The 25057-nt window shown below is 43.3% G+C and overlaps 1 protein-coding gene across 3 annotated transcripts in view; it reads right to left on the reverse strand.

Moving 5' to 3' along the window:
- Positions 1 to 23660, reverse strand: part of STK38L (serine/threonine kinase 38 like) — a 42184-nt gene extending 18524 nt beyond the window's left edge. The window contains exons 1-8 of one of the 3 annotated variants that reach the window (XM_060279469.1): positions 10989 to 11103; positions 10521 to 10611; positions 9790 to 9841; positions 5739 to 5861; positions 5171 to 5254; positions 3644 to 3767; positions 2910 to 3064; positions 180 to 282 (exon numbers count right to left, since the gene is read on the reverse strand). In XM_060279469.1, coding sequence (XP_060135452.1) covers positions 180 to 282; positions 2910 to 3064; positions 3644 to 3767; positions 5171 to 5254; positions 5739 to 5861; positions 9790 to 9841; positions 10521 to 10573 — 694 coding nt within the window. In that variant the 5' untranslated portion in view covers positions 10574 to 10611; positions 10989 to 11103. Of the gene's footprint in view, positions 1 to 179; positions 283 to 2909; positions 3065 to 3643; positions 3768 to 5170; positions 5255 to 5738; positions 5862 to 9789; positions 9842 to 10520; positions 10952 to 10988; positions 11134 to 23519 lie in introns of those variants that run through there. The other 2 variants (XM_035126721.2, XM_060279468.1) reach the window with 2 other exon arrangements.
- Positions 23661 to 25057: the final 1397 nt, after the last annotated feature.

The following is a 25057-nucleotide window of genomic DNA, read 5'->3' on the forward strand; positions in this document are numbered from 1 at the left end:
AAAAAAGGAACTTTGAAAAATGGTAATCTATTCTATCACATTCTGCTGCCATGTGTAGACCAGGCTGAATTTACATGGCCTTGTTTCAAATATATCTATATCTAAATCAGATGTTTCAAATATATCTGAGGGAGTGCAGAGTAGTGTAATACTTTTAAGCTACAACAGGCTGTACTTACAGAAGTCACTTGGTGGATTGTGTGTAAGATTTCTGTAGAATTCGGTTCTGTGAGCTTTCTTTAAACCTGTGCAGAGTCCAAAATCAGAGAGTTTTACATGCCCCTATGGAAAGAAAACATTACACGTGTTTAGGTGCTGAACTACCTAAAATCCTTTGAAAGCTTGCAAGTTCTTGCGAGTCCATACTTAAAATGCCCAAAACTAGAAGAGAATTACAACAAAGGAAGAGGCACATATTTTAAAAAGACAAAATGATTTTCAGTCAACAAGCATAATAAAAACAGCATTGCATCGTTCCGGTTGAGAGGAGCCTGTTTTCCAACTCCTTTCCTCTAACACCTTTGCATGTACCAGGAGCAGGTAACCTGCAAACTGAAGTCTGAATGCAGACCTTCAGGCCTCTATCTGGCCAACTGATCTCTCCCCAGGTGACACCCCTGACTGGTCCTGCTTCACATAAGAGTGTGTTTTTGCCAGGCTGGAGTGTGTCCTTGAACTCTGGTGCCTCCTGCATGTTGGATAGAGAGGGGTACGCTAGTGTGTGCAGAAACTAGCTTATTGTACAAAGGTAAAATTTACATTTGCTGCTCTGCCTGTTTCTGCCTCTGGCCTCACCCATCCCTGGCATTTGGGCCTTGGAAAGTTGTTTATTAAATTTATATACTGCCCTTCATAATAGGATCACAGGGAGGTTCAAAGAATAAATACGGTAAATAAAATCTATATATATAAAACTCCAAAACCGCTTGACCGATTGCATTCAAATTTGGCCACAACATCACATGGGAATACGCGAGTGTTTGCATGCACTTAGATTGGACAGATGTCATACCTGTGACAGGTAAAAACCTGAATTTGTCTTAAAAAACATAGCGCCCTCCAGTGGACGTCAAAGGAACAGACGCCATTGTGTAGCAATAGGGCCATAATCCCGCCTCCCCCTCCTAACTCCCCATCGAGGCCTCTCCAGAATCGCAGCCGACTGGCCCGAAACAGGAAACAGGCCGCCCCGGAGGCCGTGCCGCCAACCGGAAGCCAGGCCGCCCCAGAGGCCGTGCCACCAACCGGGAGCCAGACTGCCCCGGAGTCCGCGTTGCTGACTGACACCCGGACTGCCCTGGGAACCAGGCCACCCCAGAGACAACGCTGCCGACCAGACCGCCCCGACAACCAGACCGCCCCGACAACCAGACCGCCCCCAACCCCCAGGGAACCAGGCCGGGTCCCAGAAGACCCATTCTCGATGGAGCCCACACCCCAAGTACCAGACCAACACCACAGCCCCAGGCCTGCCTCAGGCCCCAACATCCCTTCCACTCCACAGAGGATTGTCCAGGTAAGATGTGACATATCGGACCCGGCCCCCATAACTTTACACCATGTCGACTTGCCCCACTAACCCCTCCCCACATAAATCCCACCTTGAGACCCCTGACCACCTCCATATTACACTGAGTCTCCAACACCACCCACCCTCAAGAACTTCGAATCTTGCCAACTTCCCCACTACCCTCTATTCCTAAGACACCCCTACTTATATTCCACAAATGCATACAATATCTTCCCATTTTATTATGTTTCCCCATTTTATTTTAGTTCTTTATTAATTTCTTCCTTATTTCTCAGTTTAATCAATCTCCTTTAGTACATCAAAATAATGCCTCGCAAAATAAAATAAAAGAAACATGGGTCGTCGTGCTCGCAGACTGCAAATGACACAACGAGTAATTACAAATCAAACTCAGTAGGAACGTTCATCAACAAGGGGCGAGGATGACCTCACACGCTGGAGGAAACAGAGAGAGGGGAAACGGGGACCTTGACTAGGCCACAGCAACGTGTGGCTGGGTACAGCTAGCACAAGATAAAAACACAAGTACCATATTTTTTGCTCCATAAGATGCACCTGACCAAAAGATGCACCTAATTTTTAGAGGAGGAAAGGGGGAAAGCCCTGTTTTGGGGGGGATCAGCTTCTTTTGCAAATGGGAAAAGCCCCATTTTTGAGCATCAGCTCACAGTTGTGCAGTTTTTTTGTAAAGGGGGAAAGCTTCATTTTTGAGGATCAGCTCAAAGTTGTCGAGCTTACCTTGCAAAGGGAAAAAAATCCTGTTTTTATGGGGTTCAACTCACAATTCTGCAGCTTCTTTAGGAAAGGAAGCCATTTCTACAGTTTCCAGACAGATAATCTAATCAGCCAGTCACATGTCAGCTGGGGAAACAAAACAATGGAGGCCTGGGCAAGGGGCCGGGGCCAGGAAGGGACTAGCGTCTCTTATCTCCCTCCCCAATCTCTTGCAATCAGCTGCTGAGCGGGTTCTCTTTCCCTCTTGTTAGCCTTTAGCTCTTCCTAAAAAAAAAAAGCACGATCTGCTTTTCGCCCCTGGGCAATTGGGCTCCAGGGACCATGCATTCACTCCATAAGACACACAGACATCTCCTCTTACTTTTTAGGAGGAAAAAAGTTTGTCTTATGGAGCAAAAAATATGTTAAATAAGTAAAACAAAAGAATAACTCCCCTTCCCTTTTGATGTTGCTCAAAAGGGAACACATCCATTGAGCTGAAAAGTATTCACCATCCCTGGCATAAACATATTGTGAGGGACAAGGCGACTGGCTTTCTACCATGGTCACCTGCCAATCCCTTCAGCCTTTGCATGCTGCAAATACCCAACGTCAGAATGAAGACAGGAAAGTACAGGAGATGTAAAGTAAAATCATCTTATACCTTTGCATCCAGGAGAAGATTATCTGGCTTAATATCTCTGTGAATAAAACCCAGCTGGTGAATTGCATCAATGGCCAGCACAGTTTCAGATATGTAAAACTGTGTTTCTTCCTCTGATAAAGTATCCTTCTTCATTAATAATGTCATCATATCTCCTGAATCAAGGAGAAATACATATTATAGGATTTTACAGTTAAATAGGCTTTGGTAATCCAAATATTTATAAAGACACAAGGTCAATCAGTTCCAATAAGTATTTTTGAAACTCAGCAATTCAGAGCAGAGTAATAAAGGCCCTTTCATGAAATATTGGGGAGGACTCCAAACATTTTATGTAGTCACTTGCATATACACTTAAGCATTCTCTTGATTTTTTAAAACAATAACGGTATTTGTATTGCTACATTATGTGACAGAATAAATGCCAGTGTGAACAAAACATTCTTCATCCTTTAATTGTGCTTAAATGACTGGGAATAGCTATACACTTTCCTCAGTCCAGGGACTCAGCTATACAGCTGCAAATAAAACGTTTTAAGTGTGTTTTAAGTGCAATATACAATGTGACACTAGATGGCGATGGTGAGTCTTATGGAAAAGTCAATATATTTTTTAAAGTGCTGCTAAAAAAAAAGCATTTTCAGAGCGGTTTTTATTTGTGTCTAGATTCTACCCAGCTCTCAGTCCAGCCAGTGACACTGGTTTCAGTCATGAAGCATGGACTATTTATTTACCTCCAGGTAGAAATTCCATGATCAGGTAGAGATTCCGTTTGTCTTGAAAACTATAAAACATCTTCACCACCCAGGCACCATCTGCTTCAACCAGTATATCTCTTTCTGCCCGTATATGAGCCACCTATAGTTGTGAATATTGAACAACAAAACAGAATGTTCACAATAGCCAATACATAAAGAATTATTCTCCTACATAAACCACCAGTTGACCCATTTTCATATGCAATGTAGAAATGCATTACTGCTAGATAATATAAAAGTGTAAGTACATGGGTTTGCGCGCACACGCACTTCCCAAAATAAACTAGAGCGATTTCAGTGTCAGCCCCAGAAAGTTACAAGGCATACAATTGCCATTGATATTATTAAATTTTTAGTACTTAACTCTGTGTCATTGATTTCACTGGGACTTCAACATTCCCTCTACATTGCCCTCTTGGGCAATACAAGCCAAATAATTTCAAAGAAAGCCTATTTATGCTATCAACAGAGGTAACAGCTGTCAGACAAGCTCAATCAATTTGCAAGCTTGAGGTCCATTTTGCAGAACCAAGCTTTACGTGTTAAGGCGTAGTGATCATGTATCATACATGCTCACGTGAATTCGCTCCATCGCACAGTAAAGAAGGTAAACAATACAGTAAACAATAGTTTACAGTAAACAATTAAATAACACAAGGTATTTAATTCTATCTTAGAATTCAACTCCTGATTAAGTGTTTCAAATGACTGGCTATTTTTGTGTTTTCCTTCTATGGCCAGAAGCCACATGACCCAGAAAGGTGTCTATGGGCAAATGCCGGCTCCCTCAGCCTGAAAGCAAGATGAGCGCCGCATCCCATAGTTGCCTTTGACTGGACTTAATCATCCAGGGGTTATTTACCGTAACTTTACCTTACCTAAATGGCCAATACCAGCTTTTACTTCCAGGGGTGTTAGCCAAGATGCACCAACATACCTGAGTCACAAGCTACACTTTTCAGATTTTTTGAGAGATAAGTTGTGCAAGCATGGATCCACAATGCTGAATCTGCGACAAGACAGCTTCACACAGCTGTTGGATAGTGCCACAATTCCTTCCAGTCCAGGATTTAGTGGAAATACATGTAATATTTGCACACAAACTGACTAAGGAATCACATCACACTATTCTCAAGAAATATAAATATAGATTTGTTTTAGATTTGCAGCACACACTTTCCCAAAGACCCTGAAGAGGGATTAGCACGGCATGCATATATAGCCCCAGTCCCCAGGGTTTTGTTTTAAAGACAGCCTGATCTGTCTTCCACCCAAAAATCTCAGTCTCAGCCAGCTCATCCTTCTATCTTGCCCAACTTCTCAGTTCTACTAATAGTGGCAAGCAATGCATCCCGAGGGCAACAAATGTGCTGCAGGAACAGGTACCCACAATCTGGTCCTTTTTCAGCTCGAAGTGGCAATACTACAAATGCATATTGCACACAACAAGGTGCATCATCACTATTGGTTTTGAAGTGCTTGCAATATACTAAAAAGACATACCTGTTCTTTCTCTAGCATGTCAGCTTTTCTTAGTATCTTCATTGCATAAATATGACCCGTATCTTTCTTTTGAACGAGGCGGACCTGTGGATTAATTAATTTTTTAAAGCCATTATTAAAGCATACTGTTAAGCTAACAAATTTGCAATACTGGGGTAAATGCAGCAGACTGGCTTAAGAGCATTTCCAAAAAATGGAAGAAGGGTGAGCGTAACAGGCAATCTATATGAACACCTGATCTCTGCTACAAAGAGCAAAAAAATGCTACTAAAATCCATGAAGATTAGAAGGAAGGTCTCTAAGGAGAACTGAGAAAATTGGGGGTGCAGGGAGAGAAACCCAAGTTTACTGATTTTTTAATAACTGTGATAAACATTCAATAAACAAAGTCTCAAAGAGCCAGCCAGGGGAGGGAGAGCAGTACAAAAAATGAAGGATTCTGAGCTCATTATAAGGCCTGTTCTTCCCTGCCCTGCATACCATAAACAGGATTATTGTTCAGTAAGTTATTCTGACAGGAAGGTATCCCGAAATTAAGAGGTCCTAAGAAAATACACAAATTACGAACCTCTCCAAAAGCACCTCTTCCAATAACTTTCAAAGATTCAAAGTCATCGAGGCCTAGCCTTGTTCTCTTCAGCCGCAGAAATTCGGTTTCTTTGCGGGCGTGCTGAGATCTCCGTAGCTTTTTCTGAAATATATATTAAGCATGAGAAAATCCACAAAAATGGTATAAACGAGTAACCCGTTTATAATGCTACTATCACCAAGAATGGGATATAATTCCATCTGGCCTCCCATAGGGATGAAGGACTCAGGGACTCCCATTGGTGTGGTTAATGTATCATAAAAGAGGAAGACAAGAATAGCCCCGCTGGGTCAGGCTAGTGGCCCATCTAGTCCATTGTTCTGTTTTCACAGTGGCCAAGACTGCAAAGACGACATGCAAGCCACAGCATTCTCCTTCCACAACATATTGCCTCTGACCTTGGAGGCAGAGGACAGACATCATGGCTAGCAGCCACGGATAGCCTTTTCCTCCACCAATCTGTCAAATCCTTTTTTAAAGCCATCCGGGTTGGTGGTCATCACTTCCTCTTATGGGGGCAAATTCCCTAGTTTTAACCATGTGTTTCTTTCGTCTGTCCTGAATCTTAGAACATTCAGTTTCACTGAATATAAGAAAGGGAGAAAAACTTTTCTCTATCCACTTTCTCCATGCCATGCATAGTTTTATGCACTTCTAACTCACCTTTTCACTAAACAAAAAGTAACAACCCGTGTGTACTGCAGGGACGTAGCGGGGGGGGGAGCTTCCGGGGTGATTGCCCCAGGCACACTTGGGGGGGGCTGCTCCTCACACCGCCATCCCCGAGCCCAGGGATGTAGGAAAGGGGAGGGGCTGCCCCAGGTGCCATCATGGAGGGGGGTGACAAATTATCAAGGAATGATTACTGCCCTACTAGGGCGGTTCATGAAAAAACTTTTTTTAAAAAAAATACCTGCTCCAAAGGTCTTATCTTACTACACTAGGGAATATATAGCTACATATGAAATTTCATGCATATCAGTTAATATCTTGACCCTCCTCCAGGAAAATAGCTGTTTACTTGGCCGTTTTCCTATGCCGTGAAGGCTGAAATTTCAACAAAGCATGTGCCTTTGCTAGACTCTTTTCGGGCACCTGCTAAAAGCATTCTTTTTTAGGTAAGCATACCTAGATGCTTAGGAAGTTGACGTAATTTTAATCTTACTGGTACCGGTAATATTTTAGCTTTTGTATGTTTTAAAGTAGGAATGTTAATTTTTCTTGATTTTACTGCTGTGGGTTTTTTTGTTTTTTGTTTTGGTAAACTGCTTTTTAAAAAACAAATTTTATTAAATAAATAAACAAATATAAATGAAATAACACAAGCCAAAACTGTAGATTTAAGTATCTGTCCATAGTCACCTACTTGTTATCAGAGGCTCAGAATCCACATTCCTTTGTAAGAAAATATGAAATAGCGTAAAACCATTTTTGCAGGCAAAAAGAAAAAAAAATCAATGTGGGGGAGGGGGGTGACAAGAAATTTTCCGCACCGGGTACCACCTGACCTTCCTACGCCTCTGCCCGAGCCAGCCCTGCACTGGTGTTGCTTCGGCAGCAATTGCTGACCTGGTGCAGTGGGGGCTCTGCTCACCCTCTCTACCCCACCGGGGAAACACTCCTCAAGTGGCTTTGTGAGAAGTGTTTCCATGGCGGGGTGCAGAGGGCGAACAGAACCCACTGCCCCAGGACAGACCGTGCCACTGAAACAATACCAGCCCCAAGTGGTGTCACTCCAGCGACTCGTGTCATTTCGGTAGGGAGGGCTGGCCCGGCGCAGCGGGCTCCTACCCCCTCTGCACTCCACACCCCCCCTGTCCCCTTTCCTCACAGGGGAGTTGCTCCATCTCCTTGATAATTTTGGGTGCCCTTTCCTGAACCTTTTTCAAACTCTACAATACCCTTTGTGAGGCGAAGTGACCAGGTGTATGATGACCTTCTGGTATTGGCAGTTTTGTTTTTGATTCCTTTCCTTATGACTCCTAGCATTTGCCTTTTCAACAGCTGCTGCCCACTGGCCAGCATCTTCATAGAGCCATCCACTACAAGCCCAAGGCCTTGTTCTTCATCTGTCACTGCCAGTTCAGACACCATGGGCATATATGTGAAATTAAGAATTTTTGCTTTGCACATTTAATATTCAAACATAAACAAAATGTATTATTTAAGCATAAACAAAATTTAATATTTTAAAACAAACTATGGTTTAATGTGATTATGCAGCTGGTGCCTGCTGTTGAAAAAGTTCTCACAGCACCTCTGTGCTGTTCCTGTCACAATGGCTTGTTGTGCAAACCCAGGCTTATGGCTAGTTTTCCTCCAATGACCTACTCCCAAAATACATATCACTCCTGGTCAAAACAGTTAAATAGGCAGTGGTATCTTAGCTAGGACTTAGACCTTCAAGAGCGGCTGCTACTGAGAGTATTGAGGTAGATAGACCAATGGTCTGCTTTTGTGTAACGCAACTTTATAGGTCCATGCTTTGAGCCCCATCTTCAACAGAAAATTGGTTAATAACTGACATGCAATATACAGCATGCTGCATAATATTAGAAAAGGTGCCAAATAATAGTTTTCATGAGCAAAATAGGCAAACATCAGTTGGTAGAGCATGAGACTCTTAATCTCAGGGCCATGGACACAAGCCCCACATTGGGCAAAAGATTCCTTCATTGCAGGGGGTTGGATTAGATGACCCTTGCGGTCCCTTACAACGCTACCTTTCTCTGATTCTACTATGATAAAAGGTAAAGGGACCTCTGACCATTAGGTCCAGTCGTGACCGACTCTGGGGTTGCACGCTCATCTCGCATTATTGGCCGAGGGAGCCGGCATACAGCTTCCAGGTCATGTGGCCAGCATGACAAAGCCGCTTCTGGAGAACCAGAGCAGTGCAGGAAACACCATTTACCTTCCGCTGTAGCGGTACCTATTTATCTACTTGCACTTTGACGTGCTTTCGGACTGATAGGGTGCCTCTAAAAACCCCAATGCTTTTTATCTTGTATCATTTACAGCCACAAGATGGCACTGTATCCCCATTTCTGTCAACATGAGATTCCCCAACTTTCCCAATCATCTCTTGTAGCATGCTATCAGAGGCATTGGCTCCTGCCCCCCCCCAGTTTTTAAGGAGGGTGCTAAGCCCCCTCAATATCCAGTGGTGACGTCACATCGTCACACAACATCACATGCGGGATGTCACATCATTGTGTGACATTGGCCCTCTCAATCGCTGGTGTGTTATTTATGAAAAATTGCAAGGTCAATATAATGGCTAAAAACTATTGCAGAATCATCCCCACTCTCGCGGTGCTATAAGGAATGGATTACTAGAGAGCATGATGATTCATTAGTTTTTCTACTTATAAAAGTGAACCACAGTGACTTACAGCACAGTATAAATACTAAAATCAATTACAACCAACCAATAAAAACTGTTTGAAAATCTTTGCCAATAAAAGGCAGTCTTGCTGAATCTGCTATGCTAAAAGAGACCGCAAGTGTTTGAAACCATTAAAATATCAATACTGTATAGTGGTGCCTCGCAAGACGAATGCCTCGCGCAACGAAAAACTCCCTAGACGAAAGCATCTTGTGATTTTTGGTGACTCGCATGACGAAGTTTTTCAGCGGTTTTTGTTTGTTTGTTTGTTTTTTGCCGCGGCAACCAGCGCTTCGCAAGACGAAATTATCGCTAGACGAAGCGACTCGCGGCACGAATTAATTTCGTCTTGCAAGGCACCACTGTACTGGTTCGATTATATGGGATTATCTTCCTCCTTAAGGAAAAGGCAGCTCCTTCTACAGAATAACTCTATCCTGTTCCAAAATCTAGCAATCCTACTTTCCCACAACAAAGAAGGTGCAGTTATTACCTCCTACATGTGTTCTCTTCTGCTTACTCTTGCTTTCTAGGCATCGTGATTCCAAGAGAGACCGCTCAAGTGTATGCCCGTGAATCATTGAGCACCAATTCTGAACAGTAAAGTGTAAAAGCTTCCAGCTTAAATTACATCCACATTACCTCTTCATCTGCTAAACCTTCCTCCTCCATGGCCACTTCTAGTTTCTTCTGCCTAGGTTGGTAGAAAAAAAAGGTGTGTGTGTATCTATTATAAAATGAACAGCCTGTATTTGACTCTACTAGACTGACTTCACTCCTCAAATCATATCAGTAGGAAGAATTGGAACACAGAAATGTCTAGTACAGAATACAAGTTTATTTTAAGCTGCCACTGTTTACCCAGTGCCCTTCCTCATCTTTCCCCAACTTGGCACCCAGCAGATGTTGGACTACAACTACCACCCTCTCTGATCAAACAACTACCAGACTTTTAGAAGACATCTGAAGGCAGCCCTGTTTAGGGAAGCTTTTAATGTTTAATAGACTATTGTATTTTAATATTCTGTTGGAAGCTGCTCAGAGTGGCTGGGGAAACCCAGCCAGATGGGCGGGGTATAAATAATAAATTATTATTATAGAAATTATTATGACCATTCACCAAGCTGGCTGCAAGTGAGGGGAGCTTGGGTCCAACATCATCTGGAGGACAACAGGTTGGGGAAGTCTGGGTGACATACAGAGATCCAGAGGACCACTCACAGACTTATTCGCCTGCTTGGGTCCCTTTTGTGTTTCCCTGGAAGGTGAGGAGAGGAGTAAAAAGTTCACTGTCCAGCCTCCTGGTTGCTAATCCCGACACAAGAGAATAGAAGGACACAAGACAACATAAGAACAATCTTCTCTCATCTTACGTGTCTCCACCTTCTCCTCTCTTCAACATTTCTTGCAAAGTATCGCAAAACATGTTTCTTCACTGACTTGGTGTAGGGAAATAATATCCAACTAAAAATAAAAAGGTACATTTTGCTGAACATCTAGATAAAAAGCAGAGACCTTGCTTTTCCAAGCTTCTTTTGAGACCTCAGCTTTTCCAAGGGGTTAATTAACAAGTACATTGATACACAAATATCAGCATTGTAATCAGAGGATGCTTTTTGCAGAACAGCAGCTGAAATGGCACAAGGGAAAGCTGCTGAAACCATTTTAGCTATTCACACCGAGAAAATAGGTGGCCAGTTAAAAGTTATTTGCTAGCCAGAGTTGTGAACATGTTTTGAGGGGGAATAACACACACACACACACACACACACACACACACACACACCAAACATCTACCACACATAGAAATCTCAGTGTAGAAGAAATCTAACACCCAGTACCTGGTTTCTCTTTCTTCATGCTGTAAAATTAGGTTACTATAAAAGTTCTCCAGTGTGAGCTTGGCGACTGTCACTCTCTCCCGGGTGTGGTTGCTCATGGGAAAGGAAGTTGGAGTCCCTGCAGTCATTGCCATAGTAACATGTACTGAAACAGAGTGCATAAAATCATCATTACTCCACAGAAGAAAATTCATTTCCCCTCACCAAAAAACAGAACACAGAGTCCCTTACAGTATTAATTTCTGCCTGGGACGCTTTCGTACTGTGGGATGTTCCACTATTCACCCGCCTATAAACACCTGAAGTCAACCATCATGGACTCAAGTCACTCAGGAATCTCCTTTGGGTACAGCAGATTGATACGGCTATTTTCAGCCTGTGTCCCATACAGTAAACACCCTCTCCACACACACACACACACACACAAACAAAGACCCAGAACCCAATGAAACAGAAAGAGGAAAGTAGATCTGAAGGCAGGGTGGATAAAAATCAATGATTTTTAAAATAAAAATAAAAAAAATGATTTTTTTTTTATTTAAATTGGATTTTTAAAAAAAATGCTTTTTGAGGAAAATACATTACCATCCAAAGGTTATTCCATCATGAAATAAAGATTAGTTTTTTAATTATGTAGAATGAGGTTGTATATGTTTAATTTTTTTGGTAAATAAATTCCATTAATCTATTCACAATGTCATGCTCTTCCAGAGGTTTTTGTAAGATCATTGGGCAGTTTCTCTGCCTACAAGATATTTTACAGATGCTTGGTTTACTTTTGCAGTTCTCAAAACTGAATTTGACTCAGCAGAGATCACATGCCTCTTCTTCACAGCAAAAATGTTATAACATGAACAGAGTTGAGAAAAAGACCTTAATCCTATTGTTCTACAAACTTATGAATACAGAATCAGTGCTAAGTTTCAAGAAGTCCAGTGAATAGAATAGAAACAATATTTTTCTGATTGGTTTGGAGTGGACAGTATTTAAATTTTTCATGTGTAGGCTGGGCTGACAGTCTAAGTTTCTTAAAATATATATATATATTGTTTTTGTTTAGCCAAATTAGTTAACAAACATGGATGTTTGTTTAAGCAAATAACATATGCTGTAATGTTATTGTTTCAGTTGAATAAATCTATTTAAATTGTTATTATTAAGGTAATGATTATTTTTCTCCTTCCTAAGTACAACAGAAAAGTTGTCCAAATACAGTATGAATGATTAACCTATTAAACTGGGGATAAAAAACCTAATATGAAAAGTTGTTATTCTAAAAATCTTCATCTACTTGCATATTAAAGTTATACCAGCAAGAATTAGTCTTTATGTAGAAAACTATGATTTAAATCAAGCCTTACTGACTAGTGATTTAAATCGTGATTTAAATCAAATCCACCCTGTCTGAATGCATATATTATGCAGAGTTACATTGAAATCACTGCCATGTCAACCACCACTGAAGATGTCAAGGAAAATGTCAGTGAAATTGGCTAGAAAGGAACCTGTCTGAGCTCTCCACCCCCTTGCTGCTGGCCCCCACAAACTAGTAAAGGCTTAGGTATATTTTTTGAAACTAGTGGTTTTTCAAGTTTATTGTCAAGGAGAGAACAATTAAACATGACTTTAAAATTTACACTAGCAAAAACAAGCAAGCAAGTATAATCATAATTAAAATCCTTATGAGATCTAAAAGACCTGATGCAACCAGTTAAGTGTGTGTTCCCCCCCCCCTCCCTATTTTTTAAAAAACCCCGCTCGGAAATCTCCCGGATTTCCTACCTGCCAGGGAGCCTCCATTTTGGGTGCCGCTCTTCCCATGTGTGGGCACCGGAAATTGAGCAGAGCGGCACCGGAAGTCGCTTCTACGCATGCCCGGTGTCCAAACGGACCTCTCCTCACCTTCCTCAACACCAAATACTCCTTAATTATACCCACAATAAAAACCATAAAAATAAAAAAGTTACAAACACATTAAAAAAACAAAATACATCCCATCCTACATTCCAAAAAATTACACCAAAAATAAAAAAGCAAAAAGCAACCACCCACACCAAAAATCATACACTACACACCAAAATAAATGACAACCCCAACTAGAGAAATAAAACATCACAAACATCACAATAAAAAAACCCAAAACCACACCCTACATTCAAAACACCTACTCCAAATTTTATCCAAACAACCAAAAACACACACAAAACCCCCCACAAAACACACAACGCCCAAATCATACAATACCCACCAAAATAAATGACAACCCCCAAAATAAAATTAAACAATAATAACTTCTGCTTCTCATGTTCTTATTTCAACTTTTTAAAATCTAAATACAGTACAAAGAAATGTTCACGATGTATGCGCAGGGGCCAATGTATGGAGATACAGGGGGGAGGCGACAACACTCCCTGGGGACAACAGAGGGCTCAGACAAAAGTGCATGCTGGGAAATAGAACCCAGAAGCTGACAGTTCCTTCTCCAAGGGTGGGGGCCCAGGTATGGAAATACAGGGGGGAGGGAGCAACAATCCACGGGGACAACAGAGGGTTCAGACGGGGGTGGGGGGAGGAGGGGGCTCGATAGCCATAGTTGCCAAGTCTCCCGTATTCCCCGGGAAACCCCCGTTTTCCAGCCGTTTCCCGCTGGCAGCCCGGATTTTTAAAAAAAACCCTGTAAATCCCCCGGATTCTTACCGGCCTGGGGAGGCTCCTTCTGTGCATGTCTGGAGTTTCTGGACATGCGCAGAAGCGATTTCTGGCACTGCAGCCATTTTGGAAATGGGCAGAGCATGCGTAGAAGCAACTTCCAGTGCTGCTCTGCCCAGTTCCAAAATGGCCGCAGTGCGACTTCCGGTGCCGATCCTGGATTTTTCTATCTGGGAGTTCACACCTATGCCAACAGCTCATGAGTCAGGACAGGGTGGGGCCAGTCACAGGGATGTGCCGGAGAGATGGGGGGAGAAGGGGACTCGATAGCTCATGGGTCGGGACAGAGTGGGGCCAGTCACATGGATGTGCCGCGGGGGTGGGGGAGAAAAGGGGGCTCGATAGCTCATGGGTCGGGACAGAACGGGGACAGTCACAGGGATGAATCGGGGGTGAGGGCAGGATAAGTCATGTGTCCGGACAGAGTGGGGGGAATCACAGGAAAGAACCACAGCAACGCGTGGCCGGGCCAGCTAGTAAAACATAAGAAGGAAAACATTCAGAGATATAATCTAAAATATATTCTAGACTAATAGACTAGACTAATAAAATTTACCATCCTTAAACCAAAATAGCACTACATCAGAGGATGAACTATAACAAATAATGACTCTGATTCTTCTCTGGCTCTATCATAAAATAATATGGGTGGTATTAATTAGGGCGAAGCTTAATGGCTTTAGTGCAGAATTTAGCTACCTTGGGTGTCACATTTGAGTTAGAGTCCGAGAGAAGCCATTTCATATAGAAACTATCCGATCGTCCTGGGAAATCAGCCAGTGTCGTATAAATAAGATCATTTCGTATGTCCCCATAGAAACAGCATCGCAAAAGCATGTGCTCGATGGTCTCTACCTCACTGGACTCACACGGGCAAAGTCTCTCGCCCAGTGGAACCCGACTAAATTTCCCTTGCAAAACGGCAGGTGGCACACAGGGCGATCGCTCTTCTATGTGAAGGTATCTCGAGATGAGCTAGATATTTGGCTGGGAGGGACAAATATCTCCGTTCCTGCTGGATCAGAAAATAAGGAACATTGCTCAAATCATTCTGTCTCTCGATATCTGTCATCCTCTGTTTGACACTATTCTTTGCTGAGTTGTAATCATGCGACAACAGGAGAGTTGGGTGAAGGCCTATACTGTACTTTGTTGTTTAGTCGTTTAGTCGTGTCCGACTCTTCGTGACCCCATGGACCAGAGCACGCCAGGCACTCCTGTCTTGCACTGCCTCCCGCAATTTGGTCAAACTCATGTTCGTAGCTTCGAGAACACTGTCCAACCATCTTGTCCTCTGACGTCCCCTTCTCCTAGTGCCCTCCATCTTTCCCAACATCAGGGTCTTTTCCAGGGAGTCTTCTCTTCTCATGAGGTGGCCAAAGTATTGGAGCCTCAGCTTCAGGATCTGTCCTTCCAGTGAGCACTCAGGGCTGATTTCCTTCAGAATGGATAGGTTTGATCTTCTTGCAGTCCATGGGACTCTCAAGAGTCTCCTCCAGCACCAAAATTCAAAAGCATCAATTCTTCGGCGATCAGCCTTCTTTATGGTCCAGCTCTCACTTCCATACATCACTACTGGGAAAACCATAGCTTGAACTATACGGACCTTTGTAGGCAAGGTGATGTCTCTGCTTTTTAAGATGCTGTCTAGGTTTGTCATTGCTTTTCTCCCAAGCAGGCGTCTTTTAATTTCGTGACTGTACTTATCATCTTATTAACTACGACCCTGCTCCAAGCAGACCAGGGGTCCCCAAACTACGGCCCGGGGGCCGGATGCGGCCCAATTGGCCTGCCAATCCGGCCCGCGACGACCCCCGCCGCCCGCTCTTGCAGCGCGGCAGCGCTCTTCCGGGTCGGGAAAAAAGCGCCGAAAATCCTTTGTGCGCATGCGTATGGGCCTCTCCCGACCCGGAAGAGGTCATTTCTGGTGCACTTCTGGGTCGGGGGAGGCCCATACGCATGCGCACAACGGATTTTCGGCGCTTTTTCCACCCTGGAAGCGCGCCGCCGCGCCAGTAAGTGCCCGTGCGCATGCGCACGGGTGCGCACTCCCCCGCCTGCCGGCCCGCACAGGCACGCGCTCCCCCGTCCTCCGGCCCGCCGCGCGATCGGCGTGGTGGGAACCGGCCCAAACGCCGGTAAGTCTGGGGACCCCTGAAGCAGACTGATGTTTGTCTTTTAATGTCAGCGGGGCTAGGCCCTGGGGGTTCAGATGTAGTTTCAGCCAGAGGTTGCAAGCCTATATCCAAACTCTGCCTTCCACACACATTATGCCTGCTTCTAGACGTAGGGCAGCGTTTGCCATACAGGGGAGCGTTTGAAGGCTGCTCTAATAAATTTTGACTGGACTCTTTCAAGTGGGATCAGATTTGGTGGCGGAACATGTAGTTGGACTCCGTAGAGCAATTGGGCCATCACTTTTGCCTCAAAAAGTTTTAGGGACGCAGGTATATATTGTGCCTCCTTTGATCTAAAAAAAGCTACGGAGGACTTATGGCCAACTGCCGCTGCCTGTGTTATATGGGCTTTCTTTAGCCCTTTATCATGGAAACCTATACCTAGGTATTTTAGGCAGTGAACTTGTTCAATTTTCCGACCATTTATGCTCCATGGACGAATCTTAGGGCGTTTGGCGAAAGACATTACTTTTGTCTTCTGATAATTTATGACAAGACAGGCCTCTTTGGCCCATTCAGGCCCATTCAGCTGATGACCATACCGCCCGTCGTAGCCCGACTGGAGTCCTGGATAAGATCAGGGCATCGTCCGCGGTACCTACTTATCTACTGGCACTTTGAAGTGCTTTCGAACTGCCAGGTGGGCAGGAACTGGGACCGAGCAACGGGAGCTCACCCCATCGTAGGGATTCAAACCACTGACCCTGATCAGCAAGCCCTAGGCTCTGTGGTTTAATCCACAGCACCACCTGCGTCCCTATTAGCAGTTAGGGTCCAGCTATTTATTTGATGGACATTTATAAAATCATATGTGTTTTTGAGATGAAAGAGTGTCTCTATTAATTATTTCTACTAATCTCAGCAAAATAAACTGCCTGACATTTAGGACTGTAACCTTGCATCTGGTAAGCATTTGTTACAATGCTTGCTATTTTTAGCCTTACAGTATTTCTGTGCTGTAGTGATAACAGCCCTTCCTTATTTCAGTTAGGTCGTTGAACTTTCTAGGAGTTCACTACCATTTGGATTCAGTATCCATTGAATTCCAGGTCATAGAATCAGAGTTGGAAGATCATCAGCATGAGGGGAGCAGTTTGGGAACCACGGTTATAAAGCATCCCATAACAGGAACTTTTGAGAACCTCAGTCCAATGAGTCCAGCACAACAGACTGTATCAACACCCTTTGCAAAAACATGGTATAAAACAACAAATAACTACACTTCAATTGCAAGGAACAAATGTCTGAGATATTTCACTGGTCGATCTAAGCTTTTGTTTTCAGTTATTCTTAGAGAAACATGTCCCTTTGCTCACTTGCTTCTGCAGATGGAGGGAGAGAGAGCAATTGCCAAAAGACATTCAGATGCCATGGATACACAGATCTTCTCAGCTGGATAAGACTCTCTCTGGCATTTCAAGCACCAGGTCAGCTGTTAGCATAGTTTTGAAGCAATAGTTATTTATTGTCTCTGTTCTTATTTCCATCATGGTTCCTTGATCAAGATGCATTCATTTTTTTTAAAAAAATATTTTTATTAAGCATTTTATAACATAAAAAACATACAAAAAATACCAAAAATACCAAAAATACAAAAAAAACATCAATACAAAAATACATCAATACATACAAAAACATAAGCATATCATCTTTAATCAACTTTTTGAATCATTGTCTTTTTGGCTTCCCCAACTCCCCACTATCTGATTTTCATTTTGAATATCACTGTAGCAGTTTCTATTTCATCTCTTTTACTTCCTTCATACTATAATCTCCTTAATTCCTCTTAATCTCATCTTTATATTTGCATATCAATTTTTCAACCTTATAGACTCCTCTTATCTCCCTATTGCCTTAACTTCTGTATTTCCCTAGATGTTCAGATTTTCAACTTTCAAAAGTAATTCCCTATATATATTTTAAACTTTCTCCAATCTTCCTCCACTCTTTCCCCTGCTTGATCAAGATGCATTCAACATCCTTTTAAAAATATTTGTAACAAATGTTTGACAGACAATTAAAACTTTAGTTGTGCTGCTTGTTTACAGAGCTCATTCTCTGAAGAACGTTATAATGCAATTACTGTCAATAGCAGGTCTCTTATAAATGTAGCTATACACCAAAATGAACAGAGAGTGAGATAAGATTATGTGATTTTATTTTCAATAGGATGTTTGATTTATGCCAGCCATCATTACCAAAAGATATGTAAAGCCTCCACTAGATCAACAAAACCAAACAATTTACTGCATAATACCAATCTACTCTTTACATCTGAGTGATGAATACTGCATTTAAAGTAATTCCTTGTATTATCCTAGCAGATGAGCTTGCTACAGATCTTTCGTGATATAATTTCAGAGATTAAGCTGTTTCACATTTTTATTCATCTATCTGCATTTCAGAGAATATAAAGATATGACAATTAAAAAGTCTAAAAGAGGAATAAAATCAAAAATATTTCACATGTAAACAACAATATTTTCACAGGTTGGGTAAAGACAGATTTATTCATATTGATATTATTCATATTCATAGAATCATAGAGTTGGAAGAGACCACAAGGGCCATCCAGTCCAACCCCCTGCCAAGCAGGAAACACCATCAAAGCATTCTTGACATATGGCTGTCAAGCCTCTGCTTAAAGACCTCCAAAGGAGGAGACTCCACCACACTTCTTGGCAGCAAATTCCACTGTCGAACAGCTCTTACTGTCAGGAAGTTCTTCCTAATGTTTAGGTGGAATCTTCTTTCTTGAAGTTTGAATCCATTGCTCCGTGTCCGCTTCTCTGGAACAGCAGAAAACAACCTTTCACCCTCCTCTATATGACATCCTTTTATATATTTGAACATGGCTATCATATCACCCCTTAACCTTCTCTTCTCCAGGCTAAACATACCCAGCTCCCTAAGCCGTTCCTCATAAGGCATCGTTTCCAGGCCTTTGGCCATTTTGGTTGCCCTCCTCTGGACACGTTCCAGCTTGTCAGTATCCTTCTTGAACTGTGGTGCCCAGAACTGGACACAGTACTCCTGGTGAGGTCTGACCAGAGCAGAATACAGTGGTACTATTACTTCCCTTGATCTAGATGCTATACTCCTATTGATGCAGCCCAGAATTGCATTAGCTTTTTTAGCTGCTGCATCACACTGCTGACTCATGTCAAGTTTGTGGTCTACCAAGACTCCTAGATCCTTTTCACATGTACTGCTCTCAAGCCAGGTGTCTCCCATCCTGTATTTGTGCCTTTCATTTTTTTTGCCCAAGTGTAGTACTTTACATTTCTCCTTGTTAAAATTCATCTTGTTTGCTTTGGCCCAGTTGTCTAATCTATTAAGGTCATTTTGAAGTGTGATCCTGTCCTCTGGGGTATTAGCCACCCCTCCCAATTTGGTGTCATCTGCAAACTTGATCAGGATGCCCTCAAGCCCATCATCCAAGTCATTGATAAAGATGTTGAATAAGACTGGGCCCAAGACAGAACCCTGTGGCATCCCACTGGTCACTTCTCTCCAGGATGAGGAGGAGCCATTGATGAGCACCCTTTGGGTTCGGTCAGTCAGCCAGTTACAAATCCACTGAATGGTAGCATTGTCTAGCCCGCATTTTACCAGCTTCTTTACTAGAATATCATGGGGCACCTTGTCAAAGGCCTTGCTGAAATCAAGATAGGCTATATCCACAGCATTCCCTTCATCTACCAGGCTTGTAATTCTTTCAAAAAAATGAGATCAGATTAGTCTGACATGACTTATTTTTTCAGGAACCCATGCTGACTTTTAGTGATCACAGCGTTCCTTTCTAGGTGCTCACAGACCGTTTGCTTAATGATCTGCTCTAGAATCTTTCCTGGTATTGATGTCAGGCTGACTGGGCGGTAATTGTTTGGGTCCTCTCTTTCCCCCTTTTTGAAAATAGGGACAACATTTGCCCTCCTCCAGTCTGCTGGGACTTCGCCTGTTCTCCAGGAATTCTCAAAGATTATTTCTGAGAATTTTTTGCAACTTGCTACAAAGATAAAGCCAAGCCTATAGAAAAAGTCTGACTATTTAAACTACAGCAAGGATGAACAAACCGTGCCTGATAGGACCATGAATGCATTGTATCTGGATCCAAAGTCCAATCAAGGTGTGTGGTTTTTGCTTCATTTAAAGTCTACCATTTAACTTGTAAAGGAACGAAACCTGTTCTCGCCTCAGGTATTTTACGCAGCGCCTGAGCACATGAGCCCCACATACCGGTAACTACTGATACCTGTACTAGTCCTGACTTTTTTGGAGTGTCTCACACTACTGTCTTGTACACAGCTATCTACAAGAGTGACCACTGAAAGTACAGAAGCTGACAATCTCTTAGCTAGAAGAAAAAGGGATATAAATTTGTAGGAACAGAATAATGATTTCCACCCCCCTCCCTGGAAAGAACAGCATCACATTCTCATTCTCTCTACCAAGGATAGGGCAAGTAGTAGTAGTCGTAAACAACAAAGATTTATGCTAAATGTTACAAATCGCAAGTGCGGTTCATCACTGGAACCAGAGGCCTATGGAAATGGGGGAAGCTGCTCCTTTGGTAAGTTGCAAATAAATAAATAAATATCTGGACAGAAGGAATGGATTATTCAAGTTACATCAGGGTCCTCCCAACTCTTACTCTGAACACAGGCTCACCTTGAGTGTTCATTTCTGTTGTAGGTGCCTGAACTGTTGCGTCCAAGCAGTGTTCGAAATCAGCCCAGGCGGATTCTGCACCTGGCTGTCAGCCACTTGCAACTGAGTGCCTGGGGATCCATGCCTGGGGATCACTAGATCTTGACTGTTTTCACACACTAATACCATATCCTGTAGAATTCTATCAGTTATATCTACACAATCAGAATGAATTTCGGGAACCAAAATGCTGCTTCTGTGCAGCCTGGCAACTATAATCTTGGTTTAAGGAGCCACTTGGTGCCTAGCTTATATATCTGAGTTTCTAACACTGCCTCCAAGATTCACATCTCTCAATGAGAACAAAGCCAGTGCAAGATTTCCACAAACAGCCTATGAAAAGACTGGTCTTTCTGCCTAAAGATAAGGTGGCTTATATTACTTTAAAGGGGATTTTTTATGAAAGATGGCTATTGGCCATGCCATATAAATACAACCCCTAGTACTATGAATGCTAGCTGCTGGAGGGCAAAAAGGAGAAGACTGTTGTCTTCATCCCTACCAAAGGGCTTCCCAAAGCATCTGTCTTGCCATTGCTTGAGAATGGGTGCTAGACTAGATCCGGAAAAGCTGATATATTATTACATATATCATGTAAACCAGGCATAGGCAAACTCGGCCTTCCATATGTTTGGGGACTACAACTCCCATCACCCCTAGCTAACAGGAACAGTGGTCAGGGATGGTGGGAGTTCTAGTCCCACAAACACCTGGAGGGCCAAGTTTGCCTATGCCTGATGCAAACTATTACATATTACCAGGATGCATGCTGTGTTGAGACCTGCTTACTGCATCATCTGGAAGTTCCTTGGCTTGACAAAACTCATGAAAGTCAATAAAACTTCACTGACTTTTCACCTAGTAAGTAGTCCAGTTTAAGTTAATCAAGAAATTAATGAAAATGGCAGTGATTGCAAAATAACCAGGAAAAGCTGTTAATGAGATTTATTTTTATTTCTTGCTCTTTCTTGCTGTCTGAAGAGAAGCGACTCTATTTCACAATATATTCCACAGAACCCTGTATACTGTACATGCAGCAGTGCGTACATCCCTCTCCACGGAGATCCATTTACAGAAAGTGACTTTGCAGAACTGTCTGCCACACAGCAGGATATTTGAGAATTGAGATAAAGTAAGACACAAAAACAGACTGCAGACCTGATGACCTACCCCTCTATATGGAACAAGCACAAAAGGAAACATGAGCTCAGCACATGCTTAATGACAATGAAATAGTTCTACGCTAAGAGCATAAAATTAACTCCTAATAAACAAACCTGCTAATCAAAAATACAGATTTTAATCTTGTTCACCAACTTCTTTGTTCTCATGTACCATTTTGTCTCATGTATGCACTTGAAGGCTTTGTTCTAACAAACTTGACTTCTTTAAAGCATCAGGCCTACAACCTAAACATTATCCTACTTTCTGTGCACCTTTAGCTCTTTCCCCAAACCTACAGTATTTCAAAAAGATTCAAGCAGACCCTCAACTAACAAAACTTTGATCAGGAAGTCAAGTTAACCTTTGTGCTATGCCCTTTGGACATTGCTTTCTAGAACAGTCTATTTGTTTTAAAGCACGTTTCCCCATCACTTCAAGTTTGGCTAACAATAGCATTTCAAATTTGAAAAAAATAAAACTGAACATATCTGAACTATGTACAGTATTAGGCCTCTATCAGGCTTGTAAATCCTTGTTAAAAAGATGCCACATTATTGAATGTATCTGACAGAACATGCAGGTCACAAAGGTGCCAACAGTGGGTTATGTAGCAAGAGGTCGGGGAAAAGAAGAGAACAGTTTTACCGTTGAGCTCTCTTGGTAAAATATTTGGGAATCACAACCAAAAAAGTATTTAGAGAAATCCTATGCATGCTTCCTTGGGATTAAGTTGCATGGGGCTCAGTCCCAAGTAAGCATGTATACAGCAGCAGTCTAAAACATGCCAACTTTTCAGAAAGAATGTAAACCTGCTAAAGTAGCTGGCAAAATTGGGAACCCAGAGCATTTTGAGATCACAACTTGATCTGAATGCATAGGCACACCTGAAATCCAAACCAACTGATGGCGCACATCCACAAGCGTGAAACTGAAGGTGACTTAGCACACGTGCCAATCTATGTTTGGAACAGAATTGTCTGTGTGTGGAATCTTTGCTATGAATTCAGTGACAATCCCTTTGCCACATTAGCAAGGCTTTGAAACAGCCAGCCAAGTGAGCAAGTGGAACTAATTTCTCTCATACTGGGAAGCAGATATGAGGCTTGGAAGTGAGTCACAGCTTGTCCCTTTAGCTGCCCCCATTCTCAGGTGAAAAAGGGCACTTCTCAACCGTGTCACAGGCTGCATGTAACAGGCACCTCATTTCCCCAATACGGTACACCCTACACTTCACTCTTGCATCAAGATTGGGGGAGGGCCAGCAGGAGACAGAGAAATATAAACTGACAGCGTTTATATGACATGCATACACTCTCCCCTCTTTCTGGATAGCCTCCTAATATCTGCTCCTCTCTCGGCAGAAGCATCTGGCATTTCCCCCACGGGGATGGCTCTGGCCTCTGCCGATGGCTCACAAGAAAGAAAGAAAGAAAGAAAGAAAGAAAGAAAGAAAGAAAGAAAGAAAGAAAGAAAGAAAGAAGAAAGAAAGAAAGAAAGAAAGAAAGAGAAAGAAAGAAAGAAAGAAAGAAAGAAAGAAAGAAAGAAAGAAAGAAAGAAAGAAAGAAAGAAAGAAAGAAAGAAAGAAAGAAAGAAAGAAAGAAAGAAAGAAAGAAAGAAAGAAAGAGGGGGGCTCTCCACATGACCTCCTTGTAGGTGTGACAGTGCACCAAAGTGAAACAAGTCTCCCGCCCACCCCTCACCCTCCCCACCTCTCTCTGAAGGGGGTGGGCTTCACCGGGACAGCCTTCCTTCCTTCCCCATCCGCACTCACCTCGCCAAGCCTTCGCTCTCTCTCACTCGCCCGCAGCCCGAGCGTCTGGCCACTTCCCCTCCTGTGCCTCTAATGGAGGGAGGGAGGGAGGGAGACAGCAGCAGCAGCAGCAGCAGCAGCAGCAGCAGCAGCAGCAGCCAAGCGAGCAGGAGGGATCTATCTGTTTACTAGCCAGTTCTCGCGAGAGGGTAGATCACCTTGCACAAGAAAGGAAAGGGGGCGCCGAGAGCCGCTGCCTATTGGCTTCTCGGCGGCGGCTGAAGCGCTCCGAGTGCGACCGAGTCGCACGTGCGCCCGGCGCTGCTTTTACGCAGCTGGGGATCCCGGCCGGCGCGCAGCAAGCGGCGCTGAAGTTCCCGCGCGGGAGTTGTTTGTGGGTGACCCTGAGAGCAGCGCAGTCGGGAACGAGCGGGATCGGATCCCTGTGCGGGGCCCACCTTTTGCAGCGGGTCCCCAGCTGATGGTCGTACGTAGTGTGGCGGCGGCCGCGCCGAGGCTTCTTTTGCGCCCTAGGCAAGGCTAACTGCGCGCGCGCAGACATGCACATCCAAATGGCTAACATAGAACTGCATTCTGTGTTTTCCGTAGAGCCCGATTGCTGTGCGTAGAGTACAGAGTGGCCCTTCTATTTTAAACCCCCCGCTGTGGGGGATCATCTGCGGGAATGCTAGAGCTTTATCCTAAAGCAGGGCAGCGAAGACCAGCTGTAAGCGGAAAGAGAACAAATATTCCCAGCATGACGTTGGAGAGCTCGACTGGGTGCTTCTCCGTGAACTCTGCCAGCACAGCAGCAGATGGCAGGCAGGGAGGGGCGTGGAGGTATTATTTGAACCTAGTGGAAAACTACGTGCAGTTTGTTGGTCATGCCCATCCATCCCTCCTTTTTGGCCGCTCCTTATTTAAAAAGTGCATCAACTTACATTGTTATGGGTTAGTGGGGTGCCAGATTTCCTCCTCTACATTCTTGCCTGCTGGGGTATTAATCGGAGCTTTGGGAATTAAGGTGAGCTGACAGGCTGAGCTTGTTTTTTTGCCAGAGGGGCGGAGGCAGGGAGATGATGGCCTTGCCGTTAAACCATCGCAAAAGCCATCTACAAGACAAACGACCCTACCGGTAATTATGGGCGTAGCGGGGGTGGGCACCCTTCTCTGAAAGGCAGCCTCGGCCTCCTTTCCACTACTAAGCTTCTGCAACTTTAATTCCAGTGGACCATTTGGATGCATGTTATGTGGACATAACTGCCTTGCATAGCTGCCAAGTTTTCCCTTTTCTCGCGAGGAAGCCTATTCAGCATAAGGGGAAATCCCTTAAAATAAGGGATAACTTGGCAGCTATGTTGCCACAACGAGGATAAAAAGGCCTTTGGTGGTACTTGGGCTTTGGCAAACTTGCAGAGCACAATTATATTTTCTGCATCTATTCAAATAGGCGAAGCCCACTAATTTCAATGGGGTTTTACTTCTAAGCAAGAGCGACTATTGAACCTTACCTGGAGAAATAAATATAGACTTTCTTTTTTCTATTCTTTAAATGGAAA

This window comes from Zootoca vivipara, chromosome 10 (genome assembly GCF_963506605.1).
Source record: "Zootoca vivipara chromosome 10, rZooViv1.1, whole genome shotgun sequence".
Lineage (NCBI taxonomy): Eukaryota > Metazoa > Chordata > Lepidosauria > Squamata > Lacertidae > Zootoca > Zootoca vivipara.